Source organism: Leiobunum rupestre, chromosome 10 (genome assembly GCF_980474605.1).
Source record: "Leiobunum rupestre chromosome 10, qqLeiRupe1.1.hap1, whole genome shotgun sequence".
Taxonomy (NCBI): domain Eukaryota; kingdom Metazoa; phylum Arthropoda; class Arachnida; order Opiliones; family Sclerosomatidae; genus Leiobunum; species Leiobunum rupestre.
In genome coordinates, this window is record NC_143393.1 from 48,714,793 (window position 1) to 48,730,829 (window position 16,037).

Consider the following 16,037-nt stretch of genomic DNA (forward strand, 5'->3'; position numbering starts at 1 on the left):
CGCATACATGTATAAAAAGTGTTATATTTTGGAGCGCGCGCTTCCTTTTATTTCCGTGCAGAGGGTCTCGTGCGTTTTCGCGCGAGCTCAACAAAAACAAAAATATGCGCGCGCTCTCTCTAACTTTAACTGCACGATGAATCTAACGTAATCACGTGACCTCTCGTATTTTATATTAAGAGCTATTGACGGCTTTTAAAATTCATTTTGCGCGTGAAAATACCTCTACATGTTATGGTCAAAAAAGCACGCAAAGAAGGCTGTGTGCCCAAGACATGTACCTGTAGTAAAAATTCATTTCAAAATCCGTCAATTGATTCGCATTGGAAAATAAACGATAAAATTATAAGACTTTTAAACAAGAACGCGTAGAAGTAACTAAGAACGATAACACTGTCCTCGCCGGGATCTTATACTTTTCAGAATGTTAAAAACTTGTCTAGGTTAACGGTAATAGTTAGTGTAGGGAGCTGTTGGCTCGAACTCGTGGCATGCAGGGTTTGCCACCACCCTCCTACGCATTGTAACCCGGCCACCTGAATTAAGGGCTTCAAAAGTCGCATGATGACTTAGGCCTAAGGTGGTGCCTTGGGTATTAGCCTATCTGATTATTATTATTATTATTAATAGCCGCTAAAATAAATTGCAACACCTTTCCGATCTCGAAAGGTTTTTGGGATTTAGGGGTAGGAAAAACGGGCAATAATTCGCGACAGCACGGCTGCCAGAATCAGCGCTTCGTGATTTCATTAGACACTGTGGTCATTTCTGCCGTTTTTCGCGTCTATGATGACTCATTCAATTAATAAATTTTATTTTACTTTAGGTTAATCCAGAAAATCTTGGAATGAATGCCATGGACGTGTTCGGGGTTTTCCAACAGCTGGTTAGTATCACTGATAAAACATATCCGAATTTTCGGGAGTTTTGTGGAAAATGGGATTTTCTGATTGCCCAAAACGTCTAAAATTTCATATTTATTCACTTTTTTGAAAATGTTTAATTTAAAAATTTTGGTAGATCGATTCCGATAGTGAGTAAGTGAAAAAATGGCGTCTCCCCTCCCTTGTGAAGACTCAATTCCCCTACGGCATAACGTCGTTTGTTTCGTCGTTTCCCCTTAAGCGTGGGAGGGAAATTGAATCTTCACAAGATAGGGGAACTAAACCCCCTTTCACTGAATTTCGGATTCGACCAATAAGCCTTTCTTTAAAGTCATTACGCTTGCCGAACTTGTTTTAATGTATCGCGGCTTTCGTCACAAGATACGTAGGAGTTCAGTTCAGTTTTAAAGGTTAGATCTTCATAAAAAGGGCGACTCGTTGAATTTTAATTAATGTCTTGTTCAACTTGTTAAAATGTTCCACGCGCTCTTTAATAATATTTTAGCGTAAAAGGCTCGCGCATTTTTTTTTATGTCGGGGAGCACGCGCGATAACAATCGAGCCCATTTACGCTAAAATGTCAAGACGCTCGTGGAACCTTTTTTACAAGTTGAATAAGACATAAATAGAGTTTATACAAGCGTCTTTTGGCTATCATAGTGAAACGTCACTTCTACGTCACGAGTGACACGCATGGTACATCTAAACAAGAAGGCCAATGTTACTTTATAGAAAGGCCTATTGTATAGACCAAAATATTTCAAATTCCCACAAATTGTTACGCTTTCAATCCTCCAAAATATTTATTTCTGGGATAATGGGAACGCCCAATGAAACAAAAGGAATTTTAAAAATATCCCAAGTAATGGTTTCATTACTTAATTCGCTCCTTTTTCATCAAAAAAATTAATCAATGAGCAAAATAGATTTTGTAAAAACCTCGAAGATGAAAGATTGATTTTTCTTACCGAGGCTTAACTCCAGATAGTTAAATCTGTTAATTTTTGTACACTCCTTTTGATTAATTTTAAATACCTTTAATAATATAAATTGAAATATTTTGTGGCATTTTTAAAAATTTCGACTAATTTTCTTTTATTCGCTTAATGAGCGAAATTTCGACAACTTCGTGGAGCGTGTGACATAATCAAAAAAGAACAATGAGCTTATTATCAAAGTTATTGGGCTGGGTTTAGTTCAGAACAGAACCGCCTAGAGTTAGTCCAAGGTCAAATATACTACTACCAAGAACGATAATATACTAATCAGCTCCGTTGCGAGTCTAAGTCGTTGCTGTACGTGATTGCCAGTGTTGACAAAAAGTTGGGTAAGGAAATTAGCGTTGGCGTTTTTGTTAATATATTACTCGCGATTGCCCTTATTTTGATTTGACCTTGATTTCCCGCCGATAAACATTTAAAATAGAGTTTTCTTTTCTAATACCATGCCGTTTTCTCTGAATTAAACATAATTTCTGCTATTATCTTTTCAATTATAGTTCGCAAATGAGAATCATGGATGGAAGATAATCTTCTGCACTGTATTAACATGTGCTTTTCTGGCAAATTACGGCCCTATCCATTTGAATGGAGCAGAAAACACGCAGGTTTGTGCTCGCTGCTAAATTTCCTGTTTTTACTATAAGCCTTTTTAGGCATTTCCCCACCCCTGTCATATAGTGTCACTCAAATTATGCCAAAATCACCAAAAATACCACAAACCATTTTTGGAAGACCCTAACGTGGTGCTTGGCTCGCTGACCCCTAGACCGTCATGATGGGTTTCACGTTTTTTGCAGCCAATTTTAATTTAAAGTCAGTGTCGGCTCGACGGGAATTAAGTAGCTTTTTTTTCAACAGATGTCGCTAGCGTCAAAATCAAAACAAGATGCTACATTTTGACCCAAAATGCGGGTCATAAAAGTATCCCTCGTGTTTATTGGTTCGCTTGTAAATTTGAAGATAACTTAAATTATAGTAATTGTTTACAATATATTTTATATGGGATATATAATTTAGGTTAAAGTCCACTAACAATTGTAAGTGGAGTATACGTTGTAAAATACTCTACAACGGTTCTCTGACGACGTTATTGTTTCGCTATTGGGAATTTTAGCTTCCTTTTCCATTAATAGATAACACCACGCTCTCCAGTAAAGTCATTTGCTAACCGTAACTAGTGCCAATCACCTATAGCTTCTATTAAACCTAGGAGCAACAAACACGATAGGCTAAAACTATTCGCTATAGTTTTGTAGTATTTTTTTAGGAAATAGCGAGCAACTTCAAAATACAGTTTGGCTGTTATTGTATGGAAGAAGTGGGTAGTTTGGGGTAAAAGGTGTACTCTTTTCGTCCCAAAGCCAGCGAATAGTTTTGGCCTAAGGAGAACGCAGGTAGCCTTTAAACACGCTAAGGCAATGTTGTGTACAAATTTCATTGGACGAGTCTTTACGCTGAACGTTTTACGGAAAGGGGGATGACAATTTCCGAATTTTCCCCTTCCGACGGCAGCAGACGCTAAAGCGTCTAACCAATGATAACTGTACGCAAGAAAATCCACGACTTTTGACGGATTGCATTCTCCTTGTGTGGGGTGCTGTGTTTGTTGCTCCTGATTAAACCTAGTGACAGAAATGTGAAATATCATACACCCTTTGAAGGAGCATTTTGTCTAGCCTTTAATTCCAAAATACAACAGTCAGATATAGTTATTTGGTTCTAGGCGTCAGGCAAAATTTGTTTCACTCGTGTTCGATAATATTTGTTCTACTAGGGTTCGATAATATTTGTTCTGCTCGGTTTCGATAAAATTTGCTCTGCTCGGGTTCGATAATATTTGTTCTCCTCGGGTTCGATAATATCTGTTTCCTTGGAGTTAGATAATATTTGTTCCCCTCGTGTTGTCGAATATTGATTCCGTTCATGTTGGCGAATAGTTGTTCTCCTCGTGGTGGAGAACATTTACCTTTTCAACTATTGCTGTTAAAATGGTAATGGTAAATTGCACCGCTTAAGACCACGTTTCTTTCTCCCAGGGTCCAATTCAGAATACTAGAAGAGACGAAATTAAATTCGATATTGGCGGTGATTCCGAAATTGAAATGATTAATTCAGTAAGTTAACGCTAAATAGCCACGGATTAAGTTTCTGGTTTCATTGCGATGATAGGAAACTGAAATCGTTATCATTTCATTCAAATAGTGAAATTCCTAGAAAATCTAATCCATCCTTTTAATTTTTAGGCGATTGGTGGTGACTTTGAACAGAACGGAGGTATTTTGAAAATTATACTTTTTTCCTAATTTTCGTTTTAGTTCCACATCGAGATATATATATCGAAGTGGGACTATTGCTATAGACGGAATGTCGTTTAGTGTTGTTTGTTTATTTGTCGTGGAAAACGACGACACGGTAGATGAAACTGCGAAAAATAATTTATTTAATAATTTATATTTTAGCGATCCCGGGATTTGAACCCAGATTTCTGGCCGCGTAATCTCTAAAACCGACGCCTTCACCAAGTGAGCCACGCCGTCCGCTTCAAATTTCTTGCTTGAACTTTTAGCCTTGAACACTTTTATAGTTTGTATTTGGCTAGTTAAGTTGTCGCAATTGTCGTTCCTTTTTCCGCGTTATTTTACGTATATTTACGGCGTTTAAGGTCAAGGGAACCTCAAACTTCACCTCCCCCCAACCCAGTGGATTTTCACGAAGGGTGACACGGGCGTAGCGGGAAGTTTGAATTACAGTGTGGGGCTACACAACTTTTACCGATGGCCAGTTTCAGGTCTGTCAGGTAAACAGGGGGCACAATTTCGACCCCCCTTTTATAACAATACGTAAAAGTCAACTCTTTAACTTAGAATGGTACTTTTTATATCAAACGATAGAACGCGCAGTGCCGTTAATTTCCGCCCCCTCCGATCAACCCCCTTAAAGCTAGAGTGACCAAAAAACAAGTTGGACTCAATCGATAGAACTCTTTGACGCGCACGCAGTGCCGTTAATTTCCGCCCCCTCCGATCAACTCCCTTAAAGCTAGAGTGACCAAAAAACAAGTTGGTCTCATTCGATAGAACTCTTTGACGCGCACGCAGTGCCGTTAATTTCCGCCCCCACCGATCAACCCCCTTAAAGCTAGAGTGACCAAAAAACAAGTTGGTCTCATTCGATAGAACTCTTTGACGCGCACGCAGTGCCGTTAATTTCCGCCCCCTCCGATCAACTCCCTTAAAGGGAGAGTGATCGAAAAGTTAATAAATTCATGGGTATTTTTTTTATGAATTTGCGAATTTACATGACTTTTGGTGCCTAAACTACCCAAATGTTTGATATAAATTTCCTAAAAAAACCCATTTTAATCCCAGTTTAAGAATTTCTTTATATCATATTTCCACTAATTTCAATAATTTAAAAGAATTATGTTCGTCGTGTTTTGCTTACCTATTTCACCTTTGATACTTTCCGTCTATCTTTTGTATTGGTTAATTGGTTTGCCCACCCGGCTATCCTGAGGGTGGGTGGTGGCCACTCTTTAACATAGGATGGTAAATGATATATCAAACGATAGGAAATCACATGGCCTCAACAGCTTTTGTATTGCTTTGCCCACCCGCGTATCCAGAGGGTGGGCGGTGCGCCTTCTTTAACATAGATTGGTAAATTATATATCAAACAATAGGAAATAACATGGGCTCAACAGCTTTTATATCAGTTTTCCCACCCGGGTATCCTGAGGGTGGGCGGCATCCACTCTTTAACTTAGGATGGCAATTTATATATCAAACGATAAGAAATCACGTAGCCTCAACAGCTTTTGTATTAGTTTGCCTACCTGTGTCTACTCAGGGTGATGTGGAACTAATATTACGGCCTGGGCCGACTTGTTTTAAACTACGACCTTATAAATGGCAACTATTTTTTAAGGAAATTCGGGCACACCTGTTACCAATGAAATGTCTAAAACGGTAGATTTCGCCTTAGGACAGTCGCGTGTGTTTCAGAGCGATCCGTGGTCATTCAAATTTAGTTGCGTTTTAATCCAGATTTGACTGTAACATCAGGCCTCTAGATCCGGGCTGTTAGCGATGCAAGATAGAACCACTCCCAAAATGAATTAAGCCATTTTCACAGGTCGTAGTATCGTCTCCAATCTTTCGACAGTCGAGCGAAAAAGTTTTAAATTGTTGAGGTTAGCGGTAATAGTAAGTGAAGGGAGCTGTTGGCTGGCGTGGCATGAAGTGCATGTAACCACCCTCCTACGCGTTGTTACCCGGCAACCTGAATTAATGGCTTTAAAAGTTTCGGGTATTAGCCTAGCTGATTATTATTATTATGATTATTATTAAAGTCTGAAAGACGCAAATCCGTCTCGGAGTTGCTCTTTTTCTACCAAAGGAATCCGATTTTTTTCCGGAGCGATCTGAGAGCTCTCGGAGAAGCCCAATGCAAATCGCTATTAGTTAGAAAGCATATTATGAATTTTTCAAAACATTTTTAACTCAATCGGCGAATAGATCTCGACCTTCACCTAGCTACTAATAACATTCTAACGAAACAATATTTCCCCATCGAAATAAATTTCGATGTGGAACTTCAAACAGTAGCGCTTCGAGCGTATATGAGGGAGCAATAGTGTTTTTTAAAATTGATGAGATTTCAATTGTTTGTTTCAGATGTTGGCCAAGAAGGGGAACGAGCGTTAAAGGTAATTATTTCGAACTACTTCGCTAGAGGCCTCTTTATCTAGCCACGTAAAAATTATATTACATATTGTATGTAGTTGCAGTCAGTAAACTGCAATTGTAGCTAAGCTAGACTATCAAAGCCCCCTAGATAGGCGTGGGAGAAATCAAAATAATAGATTCTACCCAACCTGCCGGAGAAATAGAGCAAATCCACCCAATTACCCTCACCGATAACCCAACATCCCAACTTAATACCAATTCTAGCTTCTTACTTTAGTAAGGGTGATCAAAACTCCGAGGAAAATAGACATCCATTTTTGAGGCCCAATACTTTTTATTTTATATTTTATAATAGTCGTAAGACATACAATTTGCAATCTGCAGTTTTTCAGAAAATATATTTTTAGAGTGTTAGTTTCAAAATGCCTAAGTTCTGTTACCGAAAGTGGCATAATTACCAAAAAACTGTCTCAATGGAAGCGTTTTTGAAATGAATGTTACTTACGGAGTATACCATAGAGTAGCCATGGACTAAATAATGTATACATTATTTAGTCCATGGAGTAGCCCACTCACACAGAGTGGAAGGCTATCAGTGAAATATGTTAACACTTCTCGTACGCATCGTCTTCATTTTGAAGCGTAAAATTAACAAGTTCGCCTAAACTATATGTAGGCCTACATCTGGATAAAAAGTAAGACTATAAAAACAACACCATCGCTCTTCGGGCTATATTTATTCACAGCAGTTGGCCAGTTAGGATTATTGTTTCACGCGTTTCCATAGGGCCTTCCACTCTATACGAGTGGGTTACTAGATGAAGTAAACCTTTGGAGGATTAACGAGAGAGGGTATATATCATTGGGGAGATACTGAAGTTCAGTAGAAACAGTGATGCCTGGTGAGCGCTTCTAGAAATAAGAGATCGCTGGAGAATTGTAGCAAGCTTAATGATTTTTTGCCATTCGATGGAAACTCTACCGCCATCTATCTACGTTTTCATACAAAAGACGATAGAACAAACCAGAAAGTGGGGACATCGTCCATCCTAGTCTGGCCTTCTACGCGCTCTATCTCGATAGCGTCATTCAGTAAATCTGTAACATTGGGAAGTATAGGAACTGGCACACTTTCGGTAGTTATGTCACTTTGGAAATTACTAAAACGAGTTGAAAATATCACAAAATTTAATTTGTGAAGATATTCGCGGATTTGGTAACATAAAAAGTAAATATTGAGATAAAGTCTAATACTATCGCCTCAACCTGCGACATCTTATTTGAGGGGTAAAAAATTCTTGGCTTTGGACCTTTTTGGTGATGCCTTCCCCTCGCCACTTTCCAGGAACATTAAGTGTATCGATGTACTCCGCCGCGGTAAAAATAGTTCGCTTTAAAATACTATACGTGGATATTAAACTTTCGCTTGCAATAATTTGATAAGTTATTTTCCAAAATAAAGTAGATATATGATTGAACCTAAAATACATTTTAAAAACAATAATATGACTTTTTAAAATAGATACACATGTAACTTAAATTAGTGCTTTTAGGAAGCCTAATATGACGTGATATCGCGCTAGCCACAAATTTATGTCATGTGGAGTATACATGTATTACAAGAAAACGAATATTTAAACGGATTTAAAACTTAAAAAGGTAAGCATTTTAATGACTAGCCTAGGGTTAAGTATTGAAGCATTGTTCAAGAATTATGAAGATGATTTTTTCAAACTGGATGTAACCTATAAAGCTATTGGCGAGTCGTTATAGCAAATACTAGATAAACTATGCTTAAAATACAACAGAGGATGGAAACATAACACTTAAAATTACGGTTTGGGTTTTTTTACTGACTGAAGCCTTTGCTCTCATTTCAAATTCATCCCTCAAATAAAAATTACACTGTGTAGATTGAACTTTCGGGGCCTTTAAAACTGCAATCGGCGGCAAAGGTTGCTTACGTGGCATTTTTATTCACTGTATTAAACTAATCACTTAATTAAAATCTTTAAACGAGGTCCAAACAAAACCGAGCGCGAAGTTAAATACTAGGCTAGCGTTTCTGTAACGGAAGCGGACGATTCGAGACGTCGAAAGCAAGGACCGAAACAATGTATCCCAAAATTCACCAGAATGTATTACTTTTCGCGGGAAAATATGTCGAATAAAGTGCTTTTCTATTGGTGAAAAAAAACCCGTGATCGATAACTCTTTAAAAAGGATGTCAAGCATGGTGGAAGGTAAAATCTCAAGGCACTATTAGACTTTATCTCAATATTTACTTTTGGTAACATTGCAAGTTACTGAATAAAACCTTGTTTTTATTTTGGTCCCAGGATCGTCCGTCCATTGCCAGAGATGATATCTCTATCAAAGTTGCAAAAAATTCAAAAATTAAATTGGATGGATCGGTAAGTTAACACTCGCAGTTAGCACATAAAAAAATATCGACTTGATTACGTAGTTCACATACGCGGCGCGAACGAGCTTGGCGCTGTAGGTATCTGCCAGGTAACGAGGAATCTTCTTGGCTAACTAATTTTTTATTGAAAATTAATACGATTTCAAAAGTAGAAATACCGTTCACTTTGGGGGAATTAATGACAAATTATTAAATATAGAGTTGACTGTTATGAACTCTCGCTTCGTTTCTGGAGGCACTTAATTTATTTGAGATCAAACACGCTTTTTGACGGGTATTGATCGCCATCAAACTCTCATGGTACTCATTCCGTCAACAAAAGAGATACACTAGTAGTTTGTCCTCAGTAGTTCCAGTATACAGGGTGTCTGATTTTGCTGGGAAAGGGTTTTTATTTCAAAAACTATTATGGAGTAGGGAGCTACCTAATTTTTAATTTCGGAAAAATTTAAAAAGATGTTATTATAGCTTTTGAAACTAACACCATAACTGTAGTGTTTCGTCTATGTAGACGACGTTTATAGGTCTTTTAACTAATTAATATATAATCCGTATGTTTCTGGTGTCTTTGTAATGAAAGGAATTTGTGTAATCATTTTAGTGGTATAATATTGTTGAGCTCTTCCGTAAAAGACGCGTTGGAAGTTAGCTTCCCTTTAAAGCAGCTCGCGCTATTTCTCGAGCGTCTGCTAAAAAAGACAACATGCCAACCTCGTTAAGCACGCGGGTTTTGAACAAGACATACAAAATGTCGATACTGTTATTAGAATTGATTCAACTTAATTTCATTATTAGCTGATTGGTGGGATGAATACTCACACCGGAATGAATACTCACACCGGAATGAATACTCACACCGGAATGAATACTCACACCGGAATGAAAACGCCCACCGGGATGAACACGCCCACCGGGATGAAAAAGTCTACAGGTATGAATACAACTTGTATAGGCCTTTATTAAAAGGTGGGAAAAAATGTCGACCCTCGCAGCAATATTTGAATTTATATGAAAACGAATTTCCTGTCTCGCGTAGTTTCGTGTTTTCGGTTTAAAATCGTCTGCGTTTCAGACTTCGTGTAATGAAATAGCAGTTTCTTATTGGTCTTTCACATAAATTCAAATTTTGCTGGGAGGGTCGACATTTTTACCCACCTTTTAATAAAGGCCTATATTTCTCGCCTCAAAGGGATATATTTTAAATTTCTTAACTAAAGCCCGTACCTTAAAATCATACATCATACATTGTTAAAAATAAAGGTTTATAAAATGACCAAAATTGGACTTTAATTTATTTCAAACCGTTTGGTAACTAAAAACGGTCTAATCAATTATTTTAGACCCAATTTACTCTTTCGTGTCGAATACAATACCTTTTGGAGTATTGAAAGGGAACGAGCCCTAAGAATAAACCTTTTCCAGTCCTGGTGGTAAAGGTATAAAAATGTTATGTTCTAACATTTAGTCCTTTTGAATACCCATTTAATTCCCTTAAACGAAGAAAAAAATTATATCGATCAATTTCGAGACTAGTATTTGAGTACTACGTTATTTATTTTTTTTAATATTTTCTTTAAAATAACATAATGCGAAGAAATTCCAATCACCAGGAATATTTAACTAAGGTTAAGTCTTTAAAAATTTGATAACAGATTTTAAATATAGGCGATATTGATTAAGGCGTCAAAATATAACAACCCAAATATCGGCATCTAAGAGTTCTTGCTGTGTGTATATCAAAAACTGAAAGTATTAAATGATACTTTATGTGATCAACTCCCTTCGTTCAACGACTTCAGGGACGCTCATTCGGCTATTTCCCCCGAACGAAAACCAGCCTATTCTGGCCATGTTAATGGTTAATATATTGAGTCGTATTTGATAATAAAAAATAATTAAATGAGGGCCTATAAAGGACTAAAAATAAAGTTGAAAAGGATTAACTTCTTAGTGTATATGTAGTAAAATGGATAAAAGAGTGTTTAACAAATACTTAAACACTCCACAAAAGGACTGAATTTGTGGAGCAGGTTTAAATTTGTTTTATGATAAAACCCTGAATGGTCTTAAATATTGGAAAACGTTTTAACCACTTTAGAGGGATAAAATAAAACCTTTATTTTTAACAGTGTAAATAACCGTTTTTGGCGAAGAATACCCTTTTAAAAACCCAAACGATAATGGGAGATCGAGACCTAAAATTTACAAGAAAATAACGTCAATAAAAAGGGCAACCTCGACCTTGAAAACGTCGATACGACCTTCAGAATTGGAAAATTGGGCATCCCTGGCTTAGAGCTGGAATTGTTAAATATGCTAATAAAATATTTAAAAAAATGAAACCGTGATATTGATCTTTATTTTCTGACATTATCACCCTTGGCGAAAGCCACATGTTTACAAATTATGAAATTGCGACGCTCATATTTGTTTTAAGGGAATCCACGTCTTTTTATAGACATAGAATGGCCGCAATATACAACAGGGGTGCCCAAATTTCCAATTTTGAAGGTCGAGATCACCATTTTCAAGGTGTACAGGTCGATCCACTCAGTATAGGCAGGGAACACTGGATTGGTTGATATTTGAGCATGCGCAGAGACCGTATTTTGCCGGTCGCCGAGAGACAAATATACCGGATGTTTTTAAAGGTTATGCAAAATTTTAAGGAGTTGTAGGGGGTGAGTTGAAAGGTATGCCGGTTTTTGTTTTCCCATTTTCCTACGATGAGTAAAAAGAGCGCCAGAGAGCTTCAATGCGAGGGGCTGATCACTCCGCGTAATCAGTGTACAGAGCCGTACCTTTGACTGTACTAATGGGATTACGCGTAATTTTTGAAGTCCCTGCCTTTGGCAGTGGTAATCTAAGCGTAATCCGGTGTACAGACTTTCTAAGAGTGGTTAGCCCCTCGCTTCAATGTGTCGCCTACTAGCCCCTGGAAGTGGGCCGCAACAAGCGAAAAACCAAACCGCAGGGACTTTAAATACTGTTTAAGTTTACTTTTTACGTTGGTTACCTCGATTTGTTTACAAAGTCCCTTTTTACCTATCACACGAACCCAAACCTTCATGCGGCTTGGTTTTGCTTGCATTGCCCACCAGCGCTCCTACCGTGTGAATCGCGAAACGTTTTCACCCCAAATACAAAGAGCGTGAGTTGACCAGCTAAAGTAACGAGGCCAAACGATGTTCCCTTATTACATCTTGGAGAATAATTACTGGACTCGAAACTCAAGCAAAATCCACGGTTCCACAATTAGCATCGCCCGTCTGCGCTCCTACCGAGAGAACCGCGAAATATTTATATCCAAATACAAAACACCTGCGAAAAATGTCAGATGACCTGCATTCTGTCGTTTGCTCCGCTGTTTTTAATAGAAGGCTTTTCTTGGAATTTCAGTAGGCTTAGATTATTCAGTAAGAATTGTATTGGAATAAAATTGAAAGGGTAATGAGTTAATTAATTTAAATGGGCAGTTCGCTTTAATGTTTTTGCATATATAGTATGCGTGCCTATATAGTATGCGTGCCTATATAGTATGGGTGCCTATATAGTATGGGTGCCTTGGTGCCTATATAGTATGGGTGCCTTAGTGCCTATATAGTATGCGTGCCTATATAGTATGCGTGCCTATATAGTAAGAACGCTAGGCCTAACGTCGTCCGCTAATATTGGGCACGTGTTTAGTATTTCGATATAAATATTTAAAATACTTGACACTACGCGCTACCGTAAAAGCAGCAAGTGCGCCATTGGTTTATGGGTGTTGTAATTATCAGTCCAAGATTACATGTACATCGCGCGCCAGTTAATTATTTTGGTGGAAATGTTTCCAATGTCGCGGAAGGTGGCGTTAGAATCCAGTAGTGTATTGGTCCAAGGCTCTGTATTTGATTATATGATTTAAAAAGGAAGGAGCTGACTCTGAATACGATCCCAAATTGTTAGATGCCGTTGATTACTTTTTAGAAGAGTTGGTTTAAATTTAATTTTTTCTTTGTTACAGGCGGTGCCCCAAAATAGGAACGCACTGAAGAAGTGAGATTTTTAATCGAACTATTTTCCATTGTGTCTGTCTTCTGGTGTACCAGAACATTTAGAGCAGTTGAAACACTAAAAAACGTTGGTGCTTTTAGCAAAAGACTCCAACCAAAACGTTTCGAATTGAGAATATCAGAGATTTCATTAACAAAGATTTCAAAACTTAAATACCAAAATATTATAGACGTATTGAAAATAATATTTCAAATAATACAATATTTTAATTTAATCAAAACTAGACAAATCACACTCAACACTATCTTTTTAAAATGGCGGGAATTTGTTCTGGGACGCATTCCGCAATCTTGTCACCTTCAAATACAATCTAGTATTTGACATTTATGTTTGTTTCTTGTAGGCAACTAGTTCAGGTTACGAACACCTTGATTAGAGTTGAAGAGAGAGTAAGTAATTTTAATGGATTCAAGTCTTACCGAGGCCCGGAATAGCTCTGTTATCCGACCACTCGTTTAGGGCAGTCAATTATCCTATTCATTGGCTGGAAACGTTTCACCGGGTTTCGCCAATGCACTGCTCTGATTCGGGACAGTTGCCATACCTAATCATTTTCCCGTTTAGTTTCGGCTTTGGACGGTAGGTAGTGCCATGGTAAAGGCTGAATTGAGAATACAAATTTAGCTTCGCAGGAAGCGGAATTTGAATACTCCTGTTTTGATGATCTCCTGTTCGTACTACATAGCTTATATTTATAGATATTCGCCCTTGTCCGTCACTGATCATGGCATACGACAAAAAATATTACTTTGATATTAATTTACTTACTTTAATTTTATTTTTTTACAGATTGGAGAATTGCCACATCCCTGCTTTCATTTTTTGCTTGTTAACATATTTATTTCTTGTCGCTTTAATATTATTTGTAAATCTAAAGTTTGAACAAATAATTAAAATGTGACAAAAATTGTTGTTTGTTATTTAAATATTAGCTACGCCTTAAGTATTAGTTAAACAACGCACCTGTGGACTCCTTTTGAACAAAATCTGGTCACTGTTAAACTCTTTAGCGCCATGTAAGTGGGAATGAAGGTGTATGATAGCTAGGAGCAACAAACGCCTAGAACCAAATAACTTTATCTGACCGTTGTATTTTGGAATTAAAGGCTAGACAAAAAGCTCCCTAAAATGGTGTATGATATTTCACATTTCTGTCACTAGGTTTAATCAGGAGCAAAAAACACAGCACCCCACACATGGAGAATGCAACACTTTAGGGCCTGCTGCCGTCGGAAGGGGAAAATTCAGAAATTGTCTTCCCCCTTTCCGTAAAACACTCAGCGTAAAGGTTCGTCCAATGAAATTTGTATACAACACTGCCTTAGCGTGTTTAAAGGCTAGCTGCGTTGTCCTTGCGTTTGTTGCTCCTAGCTGGTAGCTTCTAAAAAAAAAGCCATGTTGGGATGGAAATAAAAGAAAAGTATAACGACAGTGCCGCCCAGAAAAACGATCAATGTCGACGAGAGAAGTGAAGTGATAGAAAGTGTATAAAAGGCTTTTATACACTTTCTATCATTTCTCTTCTCTAAAAGCGACTATAGCTTTTATTAAAAGCTAGTCGCCGCTCGTATTGATATTGAGGTGGTTCCATTGTGGTACCCCAGCCATCTGGGGCGATTATAACATTAGACGAAGTAGAAGCGGTACATTTCTAGGGGCGCTTCGCATTTGATTATCATCTAAGTAAAGTGTTAAAAATCATCTTTTTCTCCCAAACTGCGGAAGACGTACACCGCATATCCATAATTCCAGGCTAGATGTTAACAAGTGGGTCACGCCCATTCCAGGCTTGAGTTAAATTTAATTTTAGAAATTGAAACATGGATTCTATAACTGTAAGACTCCCAAGAAAAATAATTTATCGTGGACATCAGAGACCAGACCTTTCAGGGAAAGCTGAAGGACTAAAAATCAAAGAAAGAAAAACAGAGATGCTTCTGAAACTACTTTCTTTAGTGAGCATTGAAAAAGACATATTTCTCCACTAAAAGCCCTCAAAAGGAACAATTTTTTTTTAAATAAAAGGTAACTAAGCTTATTAATACTATATTTCTTTCGAACTTAAATGATTTGATATGGTGCTCAAAAGGACCAGGTTCCGGTACATTTTTTAAAATTATTAGTCTAGAAAAAAGTCCTATCTCAGAAACGGAGTGGACAATTCGATTCGTCGGAATCTTGGAATGTTTTTGCGTTTTTAACTTACGCGTGGCAAGGTGGTCAAACCATGGACGAATTACCGAAGGACTTTTCTCGGGCCGCTTTCATTTCCCGCTTACGTTCCGTAGCAACTAGGGATGGGGTTAATTCGCGATCCCTCAGAAGGGCGCGCGGGCTTCGACTTCAGGGGCAAATAAAACGTCACGTGATCACTGAATCTCCACGTGTATTAAAACAAACCATCGTGCGTTTTTTTAAAGGTCTATTGGCGATTTAACAAGCGGTAGGTAATTAAAAAAACACTTAATCCCTTTATTAAACCCGAAAATAAAATGTTTGAATATTTCTCGAGAGAGCAGACAGTATTTTATTTATAAAAGTTCCGAAATTCGCCAATAGAGGGCAACAGTGTTTCGCTAGTGATAACTTGTCTTGACCCGAAAACGTGTCTCACCCCAGTGAGATATATCAGCCTCGACATAGAAGTCAAACTTTGGAGATAGCGTGGTAGAAGGCAGCCCGAGAAGTGTCCTTCAGTCCATGCTAGGAGTGAATTCGCGAAAAGCGGGACTATATTGAAGTTTCTCTTCACTATCTCGCCTCATTTGTTAATAGCTAAATGTTTTAGAATAATATTGTAACAACTATTAAAACTAGAGAGTCTAATGGCGTTGATAGTTACCAACTTGGGCTCTCATTTCCCCTGATTTCTTTGATTTTTCGGTAAAATTATCATTTTCCCTGACTTTTTTGCTCTAAATCAATTTCCCTGATATTTCCAGGTTTTCACTGATTTCCATGTTTGTATGAACCCTGTTTGTAT

General features: G+C 37.7%; 1 protein-coding gene across 1 annotated transcript; it reads left to right on the top strand.

Annotated features, from left to right (window-relative positions):
• The first annotated feature begins 353 nt into the window (after positions 1-353).
• On the top strand, positions 354-13,940 carry LOC149926103 (uncharacterized). Its single transcript, XM_090160243.1, has 11 exons — positions 354-374; positions 827-886; positions 2,383-2,490; positions 3,922-3,999; positions 4,129-4,159; positions 6,562-6,593; positions 8,913-8,987; positions 9,794-9,929; positions 13,005-13,036; positions 13,398-13,443; positions 13,844-13,940. The coding sequence occupies exons 2-9, from the start codon at positions 848-850 to the stop codon at positions 13,019-13,021; spliced, it is 516 nt and encodes a 171-aa protein (XP_090016369.1). The 5' UTR covers positions 354-374; positions 827-847; the 3' UTR covers positions 13,022-13,036; positions 13,398-13,443; positions 13,844-13,940.
• The last annotated feature ends 2,097 nt before the right edge of the window (positions 13,941-16,037 follow it).

What these genes read in the sequence shown, in the direction of transcription:
- LOC149926103 (XM_090160243.1), top strand. Translation starts at nt 848, where the DNA reads ATGAATGCCATGGACGTGTTCGGGGTTTTCCAACAGCTG. An exon ending in ATGGAGCAGAAAACACGCAG is followed by an intron (nt 2,491 to 3,921) that starts GTTTGTGCTCGC and finishes TCTTTCTCCCAG; the next exon opens with GGTCCAATTCAGAATACTAG. An exon ending in AAATTGAAATGATTAATTCA is followed by an intron (nt 4,000 to 4,128) that starts GTAAGTTAACGC and finishes TTTAATTTTTAG; the next exon opens with GCGATTGGTGGTGACTTTGA.